Source organism: Nerophis lumbriciformis, linkage group LG19, assembly GCF_033978685.3.
Source record: "Nerophis lumbriciformis linkage group LG19, RoL_Nlum_v2.1, whole genome shotgun sequence".
In the NCBI taxonomy this organism is placed as follows: domain Eukaryota; kingdom Metazoa; phylum Chordata; class Actinopteri; order Syngnathiformes; family Syngnathidae; genus Nerophis; species Nerophis lumbriciformis.
This window is the reverse complement of record NC_084566.2, coordinates 9,296,116-9,310,209: the sequence shown is the minus strand read 5'-3', so window position 1 is coordinate 9,310,209 and position 14,094 is coordinate 9,296,116. Positions and strand designations below refer to the sequence as shown.

The following is a 14,094-nucleotide window of genomic DNA, read 5'->3' as shown; positions in this document are numbered from 1 at the left end:
TTCTGCTTCTTGTCGGCGCCATAAAAAAAACAGCCAAGCTTCATGGGTGGCTTGCGCATCATCAATTGGAGACCCCTGCTTGACCTAATCATATTTTACGTTACAATACGATTATGTGAAACATGCACAATAAATAATAAATAACAAAAAAAATGTTATTTAGTGTAGGGATTGAACTCATGTAAAAGAGTCTGCCAATGACCAATTATATTTCCACACTCCCAGAATGCATACACATGCACAGGCAATGCGTTAATTGTGTGTCTCCCAGACTCTGTTTTAGCACGGTGGTTAGCGGTTTGTCCTGTTAGTGCGACTCCAAGGAAACAAGCAGAGCAGCGTATTGGGCAGGTGTCCAAGGGCGCAAGAATGAGTTTAATATTGGGCCGACACATACTGTGTTGGTAACTGAACAGATCCATAAAGAGTTAGAGCAGAAATATGTCATATAGGATTTACCTATACACTGCTAAATATTCACAAAACTCTTCAGTCAAATGAAATGTTTTTAAAGTAACAACTTTGCAACCCCAAAATAATGTGAAAAAAACATGTTTACTTTTTAATATACAGTACAATTTAAAGCACAAAGCAGTTTTGCTAATAAAGATAACATCTGATAAACAAGCTTTATTCTTCTCCAACAACACCATGTGGATCAGTGCAACAGTTTGGCCAGCACAAATAAACAGGAGTGATACCTCTCACGCCTCATACACACACTCGGTGCCTCACTCACAACTCCAAACATTTTAGCTAGTGTTGATGTTATTGTGAACACTGACAAAGTTAGCAATTAAAAAAAGTACGAGTGACCATCCCACTAAACAAACTAGACATTGTAAGCAGCACGGTGGAAGAGGAGTTAGTGCATGTGCCTCACAATACGAAGGTCCTAAGTAGTCCTGAGTTCAATCCCGGGCTCGGGATCTTTCTGTGTGGAGTTTGCATGTTCTCCCCGTGACTGCGTGGGTTCCCTGCGGGTACTCCGGCTTCCTCCCACCTCCAAAGACATGCACCTGGGGATAGGTTAAATGGCAACACTAAATTGGCCCTAGTGTGTGAATGTGAGTGTGAATGTTGTCTGTCTATCTGTGTTGGCCCTGTGATGAGGTGGTGACTGCATGCAGCCCGAATGCCGCTGAGATAGGCTCCAGCATCCCCCGCGACCCCAAAAGGAATAAGCGGTAGAAAATGGATGGATGGACATTGTAATCAAGTTGTGGCATCGTTCCTTACACATGGCCTCTCCTCCATAACCCTCTGAGTCCGAGCAGGTGAATGAAGGAGCGATTAGTGACACGACGCTGTGTTGGGCTTTCAAAATGAAAGCGGTATCAAATAGATTGAACTTTATTGTCATTGCATTTAAAAATTACAACCAAATTACATTGCCAGTACAAACCTGTTCAAGATCAGACATACTGTACATTTACGGGGTGGACAGAAAAGGAACACTGATCGAGTGCGTAAAAAAGGAAGGAAAAATGGTAAACATGGGGGATAGAGGAGAAAAAAATCAAGTCCCAAACTAAACTCCTGGGGGGGTTAGTTAGAGACTAGGAAAAAACCCTCAAGCAAAGCACATATACATATTACTACATACAACTCCAGACTTGCAGCGAGGGGGGAAAAGGCAGGCATCTGGCCCGAAGCTGTCGCCACCTGGGGCGCTGCTCTGTTTCCTGTCTTAGCACATGGGGTGGAGCGTGGGATGTGGGGTACCTGTGTGTGTGGCGTGAATTTTCCTTGGATGTGAGTGTGTGTGTGTGCGTGTAAGCCTGCAGAGTGGCTCTATTCCACAGTCTTGGTGCTCTCGCAAACGCGATAAAACAGCCAGTCTGAATTTTGGTCCTCCGCAGTATACTTTTTAGTAGGGACAAATGCGTTTATCTCCAATTTTATCCACACCCGTCGCCATCTAATGACAACAGTGGGGTCTTAAACACACACTGAAACTCCACGGGAGTGAAGGCACACTGCAAAAACTGAAATCTAAGTAAGATTAAATATCTCAAATAAGGGAGATATTTGCTTATTTTCTGTCTGATTAGATAATACTTCTCACTAAGCAGATTTTATGTTAGAGTGTTTTACCTGTTTTAAAGGTTTTGGTCCTAAATTATCTCAGTAAGATATTACAGCTTGTTGCTGACATTTTATGACCTATATTGAGTAAAACATGCTTGAAACTAGAATATCAACTGTCGCAAAGCTGTGTCATCAACACTAAAATACACAATAAAACTGCTTTTTTAAAGTAATAATTTCTTATTTCAAGCATCAAAAATAAATCATGACTTTGACACGATTGTGTCTCATAATTAAAACAGATGACAGCCAAATGAACTTTGCGGTTTTATTTTCAATGAAACAATAGAAAATACATACTCGTATAGTAGTACAGTTGCTATTAATGAGAATATACTTATTTTAAGGTACTTTTGGGTTCATTGAGGTTAGTTAGTTTTACTTATTTTGGAAAGTCTTGACAAGCCAAATTGTATTGTTCTATTGGCAGATAATTCTGCTTAGTTTAAATAAAATACCCCTAATTTTTGTATTTTTTTTTTTCTTGTTTTTGAACACTGACTTTTTGCAGTGCAATGAAATGAAGTAAAACGAAGCGTTCCGCTGCAGCAACCCCAGTGAAAATTTGTTAATGGTAACATTAATGTTAATATTTCAATTTAGCATGGAGATGAGGTGTTGTGCTCATACACAATGGCCTTCTCTTCACATTTTGTGTGCATATATTTGGAATTTATTTTTATTTTTATATCAATACCTTCTTTCTTTACTGTACTCAGCACCAGTGTGGACAACAAAGTAAGAATGTCATTGAACAAATTAAACATGTTTATATTGTGCTCATGACAATAAAGGCTTTCAACCTTAATCCTCTGGAGTGGACGGGCGTGCTTCACAGGGTTGTTCTCTGCCGCCGTGGTTGTGAAAGTGCTCGATGATATGCAGCGGCACTTTTTAATGTTAATATCGACGACAATCACCCTCATTTAATCGTGGCAGCCAAAATTTGGACCGTGATTAAAATTCAAAGACTTGTCAGCCCTAGTACATACTTAAATTATTTTGTAGTGTGGAATGACATAGATTTAGTGTTTTTCATACCTACAATTGTAATTTTATTTGATTAAACCTTTTCTGACAGGTTTATGCTATTTTTCTTAGAGTAGATTGTTTTTTGATTAATGATTCTTTAAAGTTAACTGAATGACTTAGTAAATTGAATGATGCAGACACATTTGTTACTGGATACTTTGTAGTACGCGCCTTGAAGACTTTGTATGTGTAATATGTAACTATAAGTATTTAATACTTGTTTATATTGACAAATGTGCTGTTTTAGATTGCAATGTTGTTTAATTAAGGACACTTTCTACATATGTCTAGCTTGTGTGCAAAATACAAGAAACAAGGAAAAAAAATACCAACATTGTGTGCTTATTGAAGGACATTTAGATGTTAACTGGCGATAAATACACTGCAGGACCACTTGTATCGGAGATTATATTACACATTTTGCAGGCAAGCCAATATAATCCAAAAGTTGTTGTTTTTTGCTAATATTAGACCAATATTCGATATTAATATTGGCTCGGGACACCCCTAATTCTAACTTATGCCGTCAAACTTTAGGATTTAACAACAGTAAGGTGTCAGAAAACAATAACAGAGGCAACAACCTTTTAACAGGGGAATATAAACAATACAAAACTTCTTACCAGACCATAAACATATGGTGATGCTTCCAGACAATAGAATAATACGTTAAGACCAGCGTTCATTTCATAGCGATGATGTGTGTCAGCGTACCACACACACGTCCAGTATACAGAATTTGGCTCTACATGTGGGACAGGGGACTACGCTGGACAACCAAGTCTCAGGTCTTTGCTGGTCTTGGCGGCTGGCAAACCACCGACCCAAACAGGACAAACACCACATGGGTCTGCAGAAACACTGCTCGCACTCTGCATGAGCACCTACAAACACACAGTGAGGTCAAGAGTCATACCACAACATAAACACAACTTTATACAGTGGAAGCTCCAAACTAAAACCGAAAAAGTCTTGAAATCAGGCCAAAATGTACAACTCATCATTAGCTCACTTTTCCAACCTGACGAAACCTCAGTTTATATCAGACAAGCTTAGTTTAGCTAGTAGTTCGCTAGCTAATCATGTTATACAGTGCATACAGTTTATGTTGAAATCCACTCGGTGTTGAATAACTCATCAAGTACTGATCCAATGTGTAACTAAGAATCTGCAGCTCGCTCTTCAGAACTTGAATAAGATTTATGAATTGACGCATTTTAGTGCCCACAGAGAACTTCATTTTTTTATCCAAAGTTGTCTGCTTTGTTTCTGTAAAACTGCAGTCTTATGCTGGCTCATAAACACACCTACAGTACGGGTATTGTGCTGCTAGCAACTGTAGCTACAGTTTCCTTCTTTTTCCTCTTCAAGTGGCTAACGAGCACTGCCTCGCCCGTATTCAATATGTCAAATGTGATAAAACACAGTTTGCACTTACACCGTCTTGGGTTAGTTTCTTTTGCCAGCCACAATTTGTATTTATTTTTAAAAAGCCATGAATTATTAAAGCTACTTTTCGCTGGCATTTTTTCAAAATCGTCAAATCGCAATAACGAGCTAGCAGTTCGTAGGCTCTTGCTCACACAGACTAGACCACGGGTGTCAAAGTCAAGGCCCGCGAGCCAGATTTGGCCCGCAAATGAATTATTTATGGACCCTGGGATGATATTTGATTAGTATTAGAACCGGCCCGAAGGGCCACAGCCGCCTGCTGCTGTTTTGCACGCACCAATACTCCATCAGTGTTGGCGCTAGGAATTTTCAAAATGAGGTCCCAGGGACCCCATCATGTCATAAAAATGGGGTCCCACAGTGAATTTTTGGGGTCCCACTATTTTGTAACCGTTTTGAAAACAAATACTGTATTAAATGTATGCATTATCCTGTTATATCTCACTTTTCTATATTGTGTTTTGGAAAAAGGTTGTCATAAACATTACTTAATTCTAGGGCTGTGAATCTTTGGGTGTCCCACGATTCGATTCAATATCGATTCTTGGGGTCACGATTCGATTCAAAATCGATTTTTTTTTTTCCCGATTCAAAACGATTCTCTATTCATTCAATACATAGGATTTCAGCAGAATCTACCCCAGTCTGCTGACATACAAGCAGAGTAGTAGATTTTTGTAAAAAGCTTTTATAATTGTAAAGGACAATGTTTTATCAACTGATTGCAATAATGTAAATTTGTTTTCACTATTAAATGAACCAAAAATATGACTTATTTTATCTTTGTGAAAATATTGGACACAGTGTGTTGTCAAGCTTATGAGTCGCGATGCAAGTGTAAGCCACTGTGACACTATTGTTCTTTTTTTTTTTTTTTATAAATGTCTAATGATAATGTCAATGAGGGATTTTTAATCACTGCTATATTGAAATTGTAACTAATATTGATACTGTTGTTGATAATATTAATTTTTGTTTCACTACTTTTGGTTTGTTCTGTGTCGTGTTTGTGTCTCCTCTCAATTGCTCAGTTTATTGCAGTTCTGAGTGTTGCTGGGTCGGGTTTGGTTTTGGAATTGGATTGCATTGTTATGGTATTGCTGTGTATTGTTTTGTTGGATTGATTAATTAAAAATAAATAAAATAAAAATAAAAATAAATAAAAAATAAAATAAAATCGATTTTTTTTAAATGAGAATCGATTCTGAATCGCACAACATGAGAATCGCGATTCGAATTCGAATCAATTTTTTCCCACACCCCTACATAATTCATTAAAACAAATTATACAAAAGAAAACACATTTTTATGCATATGTAAATGTATTCAGTTATAAATATTCATTCACTTTCTTCTTTCCTTCATGGATCTAAACTTTACCCCTGCCCGTATTTTTTTCTCTATTTTTATTGTAATATTTTCAGAATGTGTTTGTTCTATTTTTGGCCAAAGTAAGACAAATAAAACAATCTGAAGTTGTCTTTATTTTTGATTTCAAAAGTCCGGCCCGTGTGTGCACAGATTTTCCTCCATGCGGCCCCTAAGCTAAAATGATTTTGACACCCCTGGAATTGACTGAATACATTTTGAAAAAAATATTATTTTCCCTAACTTTTCCAGGGCCTGTAATTTGTATCTGACTTTCCCAGGTCTTTCATGAGCGTAGGAACCCTGACGGTAACATAAGCTAGCTGGTGGTATTCTTGTTAGATTTTTTGGTTAAAAAATGTAACTTTGAGCAATTTGCCAACAGCCACTTTAATTTGAAAACGCTTGTTATTATGGTTTGAATTGTTTTAATCTTCTGACAGCCCTAATGAAAATACAAGAATCAAAATAAAAATATGCACAGATGAAGGAAAACAACTGCTGCAGGTTGTAAAATCCTCTCCTTCTGTAAATAAGTAGTACAAGGGCAAGCTATTGTTACATAGTTTCTGTTATGTTTTTAAGAACTTGTAACACACCTGCCTCTGATGTCCTGATAAGAGTGTGCTTTAATGTTTATCATTACTGTATCATAGTTAACTTGTTTTGCCGTTACAATGTTTAATTGCAGTACAATTAATAGCAGTTTGTTTTTATGATGACAGCAGTTTGATCCTGGAACTAATTTATTCCAATTTCGTTGTTTCCGATTCAAATAATTGCTTTGAATTGTTACTTCGAGTACCCTTCGAGTGCAATACATCCGACACTGATTGTTATCACTCCGGTACTCTTGTCTTGTTCTGTATTTTGTACAGTATTTTGTATATTGCTTTGTATATTGTACAGGATTGCTTACTATTTTTATTGGATAGTAGTCTATTTATTTCAATTCTTAGTTTTATCTTTATTACCGGTACTTCTTGTGTAATTTATTTTTATCCCATATTTGTTCCCACTACCGCACCTTACGTTGGAGTCCTTAATCTCGTTATATGCAAATATAATGACAATAAAGTCCATTCCATTCTATTCTATTCTAAAAAGGTGGTCTGACCTTTAAACTTTAGCACTCACACATGTTTACCTTCTTCAGAGCAGAGTCTGATGAGCTTGGTATTTGCTTGAACCTGCATACAGCCGATACAAGGCTCCAACTCCTGTGTAAGAACAGCAAATAGGGTAAGATAGCCATTTCTTGCTTTAGACTCAGAACAGCAGCTGTACAGTAATCAGTAGCAGAAGTATTATACTGTACCTGTCCACTAGGGAGTGAGTAAGGCTGGTTGAGCTCCACCTGAGTCCGGAATGTTTCTAGGAAACGTTCGCTAATGGTTCGGTGGATAACTACATTTGCTGAGTTCCTGATGGGGGCGTGGAGCTTCTCCCTGAGCTCTGCATACTCTGTGGAGTTCAACCTGGAGAAAAAAAAACTGATACAATTGGACTTTGTGTATGGTCCGTGGAGTTGTTTTCCTGACAGTGGATTGTACCTGATATCAAAGGGTCTCACAGCAGGGTTGGTACTGTGCACCCTCAATGTGAGCAGCTGTAAGGGCGAGGATGAGTCGGGGCTCAGCTGATGCTGAATGGACTCGGTCACAGTCACATGACAGTCACTCTGTGCAGCCATGTACACATGATAGGTGGTCACCTGCCATGCAAGTCAGATTAAATGTGACCCTTTGTCTACTATATCTATAGCCTTTATGAGTTAATGTTTATACAAAATGTATATAATCCTTAGAACCAGTGTCCTCTACAGTATCCATTTGATTATGCTCTATTTATTTTGTCACAGTTACAGGAGCGGTCTGCTGTTTTTAAGGAACTTCTATAAAAAGTTAGTCAAAGATCATCTCTATGACAGCACTCTAGTGTTTTTGAGAATCTTCTACAAAAATCTGAGACTCTCACTAGGGTTTTTTTTAACCGAAATGATGAAAAGGGGAGGACCTAAAATGGAACCTTGAGTAACACACCTAGTATAGCTAAAGAAGATGAAAACATGACTACTGACTGGATCTGAAGTTAACAAGCTACAGCAACACCTTACTGACATACATCACATTAAGAAGAAAATAGGTAACTGCCAAAAAGGAGAGGACTTAAAGTGGTGCCTTGAGGAATGCCGCAGTTATGTAAATCACAAGTTTGAACCCCAGTGTTCTGTTTGCTAGCAAGGTTAAAAAGTCAATGCAAGGACCTGCCAATGTGTTTACAGTGGTCCAAGTTCCTCAATGCAACAGGAGCAATCTAGTGGTTTTAGAAATTTGCTGCAAAATGTTTTGTCTCCCAGGTGTTGAACTGAATTCGGGGGCCGGTATGGTATCATTCCCGGGACGGATTTGGCCCCCGGGCCACCAGTTGAATAACTCTGCACTACTTAATGCAAATACAAACACACCTTTAACACCCAGCTGTCTGTGACAATAACTCTGGCTCCAGGTGCCCCAGTGGCAAACTTATCGATACGTCTGAACTCTGTGTTGATGCTTCTGGCCACTGAGCCCCAGTTTGAGTGAGGCGGCTGCACATGGGCCTGCAGAGCTCTGCTCATCGGATGGTTGTACCAGTGATGGCGGGACCAGTAGAAGATGAGCGTCCAGCTGCCCAGCAGGAGGCACACGCAGAGACTAAGGAACATTCTCCAGTTGTCACTCACCTAAAAGGACACAACACATTAGACACATTGAGATATTACCAAACAACATGACTCAATATGAATTTTTCAAAAGACAATCTAACCTGGTGAACATATGTTAGATGTTTCTCTGGAGCAGCGATACACATGCCCAGGTAGTAACCTGCAGAGATGGAGAACAAGACAGCATGTTTAGAAGTAGTGACACCCATTGAAGATATTTGCCATGATATACACACACACACACACACACACACACACACACACACACACACACACACACACACACACACACACAGGCCAAAAGTTTGGACACACCTTCTCATTTCAATGTGTTTTCTTTATTTTCAAGACTATTTACCTTGTAGATTGTTACTGAAAGCATCAAAACTATGACACCTGTGAAGTGAAAACCATTTCAGGTGACTACCTCTTGTAGCTCATCGAGAGAATGCCAAGAGTGTGCGAAAATCTAATCAGATCAAAGGGTGGCTATTTTGAAGAAACTAGAATATAAAACATGTTTCAGTTACTTCACCTTTTTTTGTTAAGTACATAACTCCACGTGTGTACCTTCATAGTTTTGATGCCTTCGGTGACAATCTACAATGTAAATAGTAGGGCTGCGAATCTTTGGGTGTCCCACGATTTGATTCAATATCGATTCTTGGGGTCACGATTCGATTCAAAATCAATTTTTTCCAATTCAACGCAATTTTCGATTCAAAAACGATATGTTCCCGATTCAAAAGGATTCTCTATTCATTCAATACATAGGATTTCAGCAGGATCTACCCCAGTCTGCTGACATGCAAGCAGAGTAGTAGATTTTTGTAAAAAGCTTTTATAATTGTAAAGGACAATGTTTTATCAACTGGTTGCAATAATGTAAATTTGTTTTAACTATTAAATGAACCAAAAATATGACTTATTTTATCTTTGTGAAAATATTGGACACAGTGTGTTGTCAAGCTTATGAGATGCGATGCAAGTGTAAGCCACTGTGACACTATTGTTCTTTTTTTTTTTATATATAAATGTCTAATGATAATGTCAATGAGGGATTTTTAAACACTGCTATGTTGAAATTGTAACTAATATTGATACTGTTGTTGATAATATTCATTTTTGTTTCACTACTTTTGGTTTGTTCTGTGTCGTGTTTGTGTCTCCTCTCAATTGCTCTGTTTATTGCAGTTCTGAGTGTTGCTGGGTCGGGTTTGGTTTTAGAATTGGATTGCATTGTTATGGTATTGTTGTGTATTGTTTTGTTGAAATGATTAATTAAAAAAAATAATTATAATAAATAAATAATTTAAAAAATTAAAAAATTAAAAAAATCGATTTTTTTAAAAATGAGAATCGATTCTGAATCGCACAACGTGAGAATCGCGATTCGAATTCGAATCGATTTTTTCACACACCCCTCGTAAATAGTCATGAAAATAAAGAAAATGCAATGAATGAGAAGGTGTGTCCAAACTTGTGTGTGTGTATATATATACATATATATATATATATATATATATAGTTGCAATAAAAAATATGTGAACTCTTTGGGATTACTTGTATTTCTGCATAAATTGGGCATGCAATGTGTTCTAGTCTTCATCCTAGTCACAATAATAAACAGTCTGCTTAAACTAACACTGCTCAAAAAAGTACATCTTTTAATTTTCCTATTGAACACAACATACACACATTCACAGTGTAGGGTGGACAAAGTATGTAAACCCCTAGTTTGATTACTTTCTCCGAAAGCTAAGTGGATCCATTTATTTTTATTTATTGAGTTTATTACATTTTATTTATTAGTATCTCTCCTCCCTGGAGAGGGGGGGCACAGATTAGGTGACCACAGATGACGCGGTAGCTGTTCAAAGTCGGGACCCGGGTTGGACCACTCATCTGTGCATCAGTTGGGGACATCTCTGCGCTGCTGACGTGTCTCCACTCAAGATGATCTCCTGCTGGCCCCACTATGGACTCCACTCTCACACTATTAACTAGATCCACTCGACGTCTACATCTGCGGTCCCCTCCAAGGTTTCTCATTGTAACCCCATTGGGTTGAGTTTTTCCTTGCCCTGATGTGGGATCTGAGCCCAGGATGTCGTTGTGGCTTTTGCAGCCCTTTGAGACACTTGTGATTTAGGGCTATATAAATAAACTTTGACTGATTGATGATTGATCTAAGGTTGAAGTCATCTATCTATCTGTTATCAGTGTCAGTTAGCAGGGAGCCATCTAGAGGTGTAATGTAATAATAATAATAGATTTTATTTGTAAATGCACTTTACATTGAACAAACAATCTCAAAGTGCTACAGTGCATTAAAGTGTAATTACTGTAGTCAGACAGGCAACATTGGGTATTACCCACAATAACTACAGTTAGATATGGGAAGGGATGTTTACATGTGCTGTGTTGTCATGGAATGTGTTAGGGTGACCAGGTGTCTGGATTTAGGCCGGACAGTCCGGATTTTTAATGCCCTGTCCGGCGTCCGGCGCAGCATCAAGCCGGACACGTATTTGTCCTCCTTTTTGAGGCACTAGGCTTGAAGAGCGGAGTTGTTTCATCTTTGCTGGGCTGCAGCGCGATAGCCAATCAAAGACCGTAAAAAATGCCCCCAACGCAGTAACGTATCAAATGATTGGCTAAGAGCTGTGTCGGATACAAATCTGCTTATCATTGGTTAAAAAAGTAAACAAGGGTTCATGTGCTTCTGCGGCATAACATTGACAGAAAGTTAGCATCATGCCAAAACGCAAGACCTCGTTTAATTCTGAATGGATAAAAGAGCACGAATTTATAACGAAAAGCAGCCGAGACTCATTCCATGGCTTCTGCACACTTTGTCGATGTGATGTCGACGTAAGTAGTCAGGGGAAAGCTGCAATTGAACGGCATGCGGGTACGGATAAACATAAAAGTAATAAACATGCGGCAGGTACCTCTTCAATGAGGACATTTTTTCATGAAGTTTCGTCACCCCTGGATGACAAGATAACTGCTGCGGAGCTGTGCAAGGTGTACCATGCTGTAAAGCAGTGGTTCTCAAATGGTACCCTGGGGGTATGTAATGTAATGTAAGTTCATAAACTGAACATCAAATTAAGTAGGCTATTCCATTCATTACCATAAACCCAGAGTTTCCCCCATGCCATGATGGTTTGACCCTCACTAAAATGTCTGTCAAAAAGAACTGTGAAAAGAAATGCAACAATGCAATATTCAGTGTTGACAGCTAGATTTTTTGTAGACATGTTCCATAAATATTGATGTTAAAGATTTCTTTTTTTGTGAAGAAATGTTTAGAATTAAGTTCCTGAATCCAGGTGGATCTCTATTACAATCCCCAAAGAGGGCACTTTAAGTTGATGATTACTTCTATGTGTAGACATTTTTATTTATAATTGAATCACTTGTTTATTTTTCAACAAGTTTTTAGTTATTTTACATATTTTTTTCCAAATAGTTTAAGAAAGACCACTACAAATGAGCAATATTTTGCACTGTTATACAATTTAATAAATTAGAAACTGATGACATAGTGTTGTATTTTACTTCTTTATCTCTTTTTTTCAACCAAAAATGCTTTGCTCTGATTAGGGGGCACTTGAATTAAAAAAATGTTCACAGGGGGTACATCACTGAAAAAAGGTTGAGAACCACTGTTGTAAAGCATCACCAGTCCTACAGAAGTTTAGACTGCGGCATGAAAGTGGACCGGGAGATTTTCAGTGACTATCCCACAGCTAAAGGGATGGCCTGTGGCCGAACAAAAGCCAAGGCATTGTGCGAGAACGTCATCGCTCACTATTCGGTACAGGAACATACCGACTACATAAAAGAAAACAACCTACCCTTTTCCGTAGCAACCGACGCCTCAAATAAAGGAACAAACAAGTGTTTTCCCATTGTGGTAAGGTATTTTCACTTTGATGAAGGCATCCAACATGTCCTGTTGGATTTTTATAGTGACAGCAACGAAACGTCAGAAGCCATAACAAACCAGCTGCTGGCAAAACTTGAGATGTCTGGCTTAGAGGTGAAAAACATGTCTGCATATGCAGCAGACAATGCCAGTGTCAATTGTGGCAAACATAACAGTGTATCAGAAGCTGAAATTGAGCCAAAAAGATGTGCTCCCTGCAAACCGTTTGGCCCATATTCTGCATAACGCAACCAGATATGCAGCAAGCAGCCTTGATGTTGATGTGGAAAAAATTTTGTGGCATTTTTTTTTAATTATATATGTTAACTACATTTAAGTCCACAATGTTATGCTTTGTGGCACTCTGCACTTGAAAAGATTCATCTCAGTGGTCACTTTTTGAACACCACAATGTATTGAATAAATACAAATACTGTTAACAAACACTTGACTTTAATATTTTTTCCTATTCAGCCACACAAACATCATCTTTAAACCACTCAAAATTGTACTATAAATAAGAGTATACCAGAGTCCTATGTACACCATAGTAATTTATTGACCCTAGAATGTGTTGATAAACAATAATGCACTGATAAACAATATGTTCATCTACAATGCATTGATATAGAATGTATTGACGAACATCAGTGTGTGAATGTGTGTGTGAATGGGTGAATGTGGAAATAGTGTCAAAGCGCTTTGAGTACCTTGAAGGTAGAAAAGCGCTATACAAGTATAACCCATTTATCATTATTTATAACAATATGGTGCTATAGAATGTGAAGTGTTGCTGTAGAAGGTACAGATGAACAATGTTGATGTTAAAGAGTAAAGAGTACCTAGTGGCAGTGCCGAGTGGACCAGAAGAGTGAGGCTGCTCCTCCTGACATGATATTGTACAAATCCCACGTCCTCACTTCCTAACCAGGAAGAAAATAAGTTCTGTATCGTCAAACCTGCCGAACGGAACTCGTTGGGCGTAAAAACAAAGCAGAGAGAGAAAACAGTGTAGGCCAAAGTAAACGTTAACTCCGGACTCTCCATATTTTGTTTAGGTAAAAGGTTCAAAACAAGTTGCTCTACTTCCTGCTTATATACTTATTCGTTGTGCAATTATGTGGAAACAAATATGGAGGCCTGATAATACTGCCCCTATCGGCACTATTTATAGTGCTTGGCATTGTCACCCTCTAGTGCAGTGGTTCTCAACCTTTTTTCAGTGATGTACCCCCTGTGAACATTTTTTTAATTTAAGCACCCCCTAATCAGAGCAAAGCCTTTTTGGTTGAAAAAAAAGAGATAAAGAAGTAAAATACAGCACTATGTCATCAGTTTCTGATTTATTAAATTGTATAACTGTGCAAAATATTGCTCATTTGTTGTGGTCTTTCTTGAACTATTTGGAAAAAAAAGATATCAAAATAACTAAAAACTTGTTGAAAAATAAACAAGTGATTCAATTATAAATAAAGATTTCTACACATAGAAGTAATCATCAACTTAA

General features: G+C 38.1%; 1 protein-coding gene across 1 annotated transcript; it reads right to left on the bottom strand.

Annotated features, from left to right (window-relative positions):
* Window positions 1-638: 638 nt before the first annotated feature.
* On the bottom strand, window positions 639-13,668 carry tmem129 (transmembrane protein 129, E3 ubiquitin protein ligase). The gene is made up of 7 exons (XM_061979581.2): window positions 13,430-13,668; window positions 8,752-8,810; window positions 8,411-8,668; window positions 7,497-7,657; window positions 7,262-7,421; window positions 7,091-7,163; window positions 639-4,007 (listed from the first exon to the last, which is right to left on the bottom strand). Exons 1-7 carry the CDS (start codon window positions 13,632-13,634, stop codon window positions 3,829-3,831), a joined length of 1,095 nt encoding a protein of 364 aa, XP_061835565.1. The 5' UTR covers window positions 13,635-13,668; the 3' UTR covers window positions 639-3,828.
* Window positions 13,669-14,094: the final 426 nt, after the last annotated feature.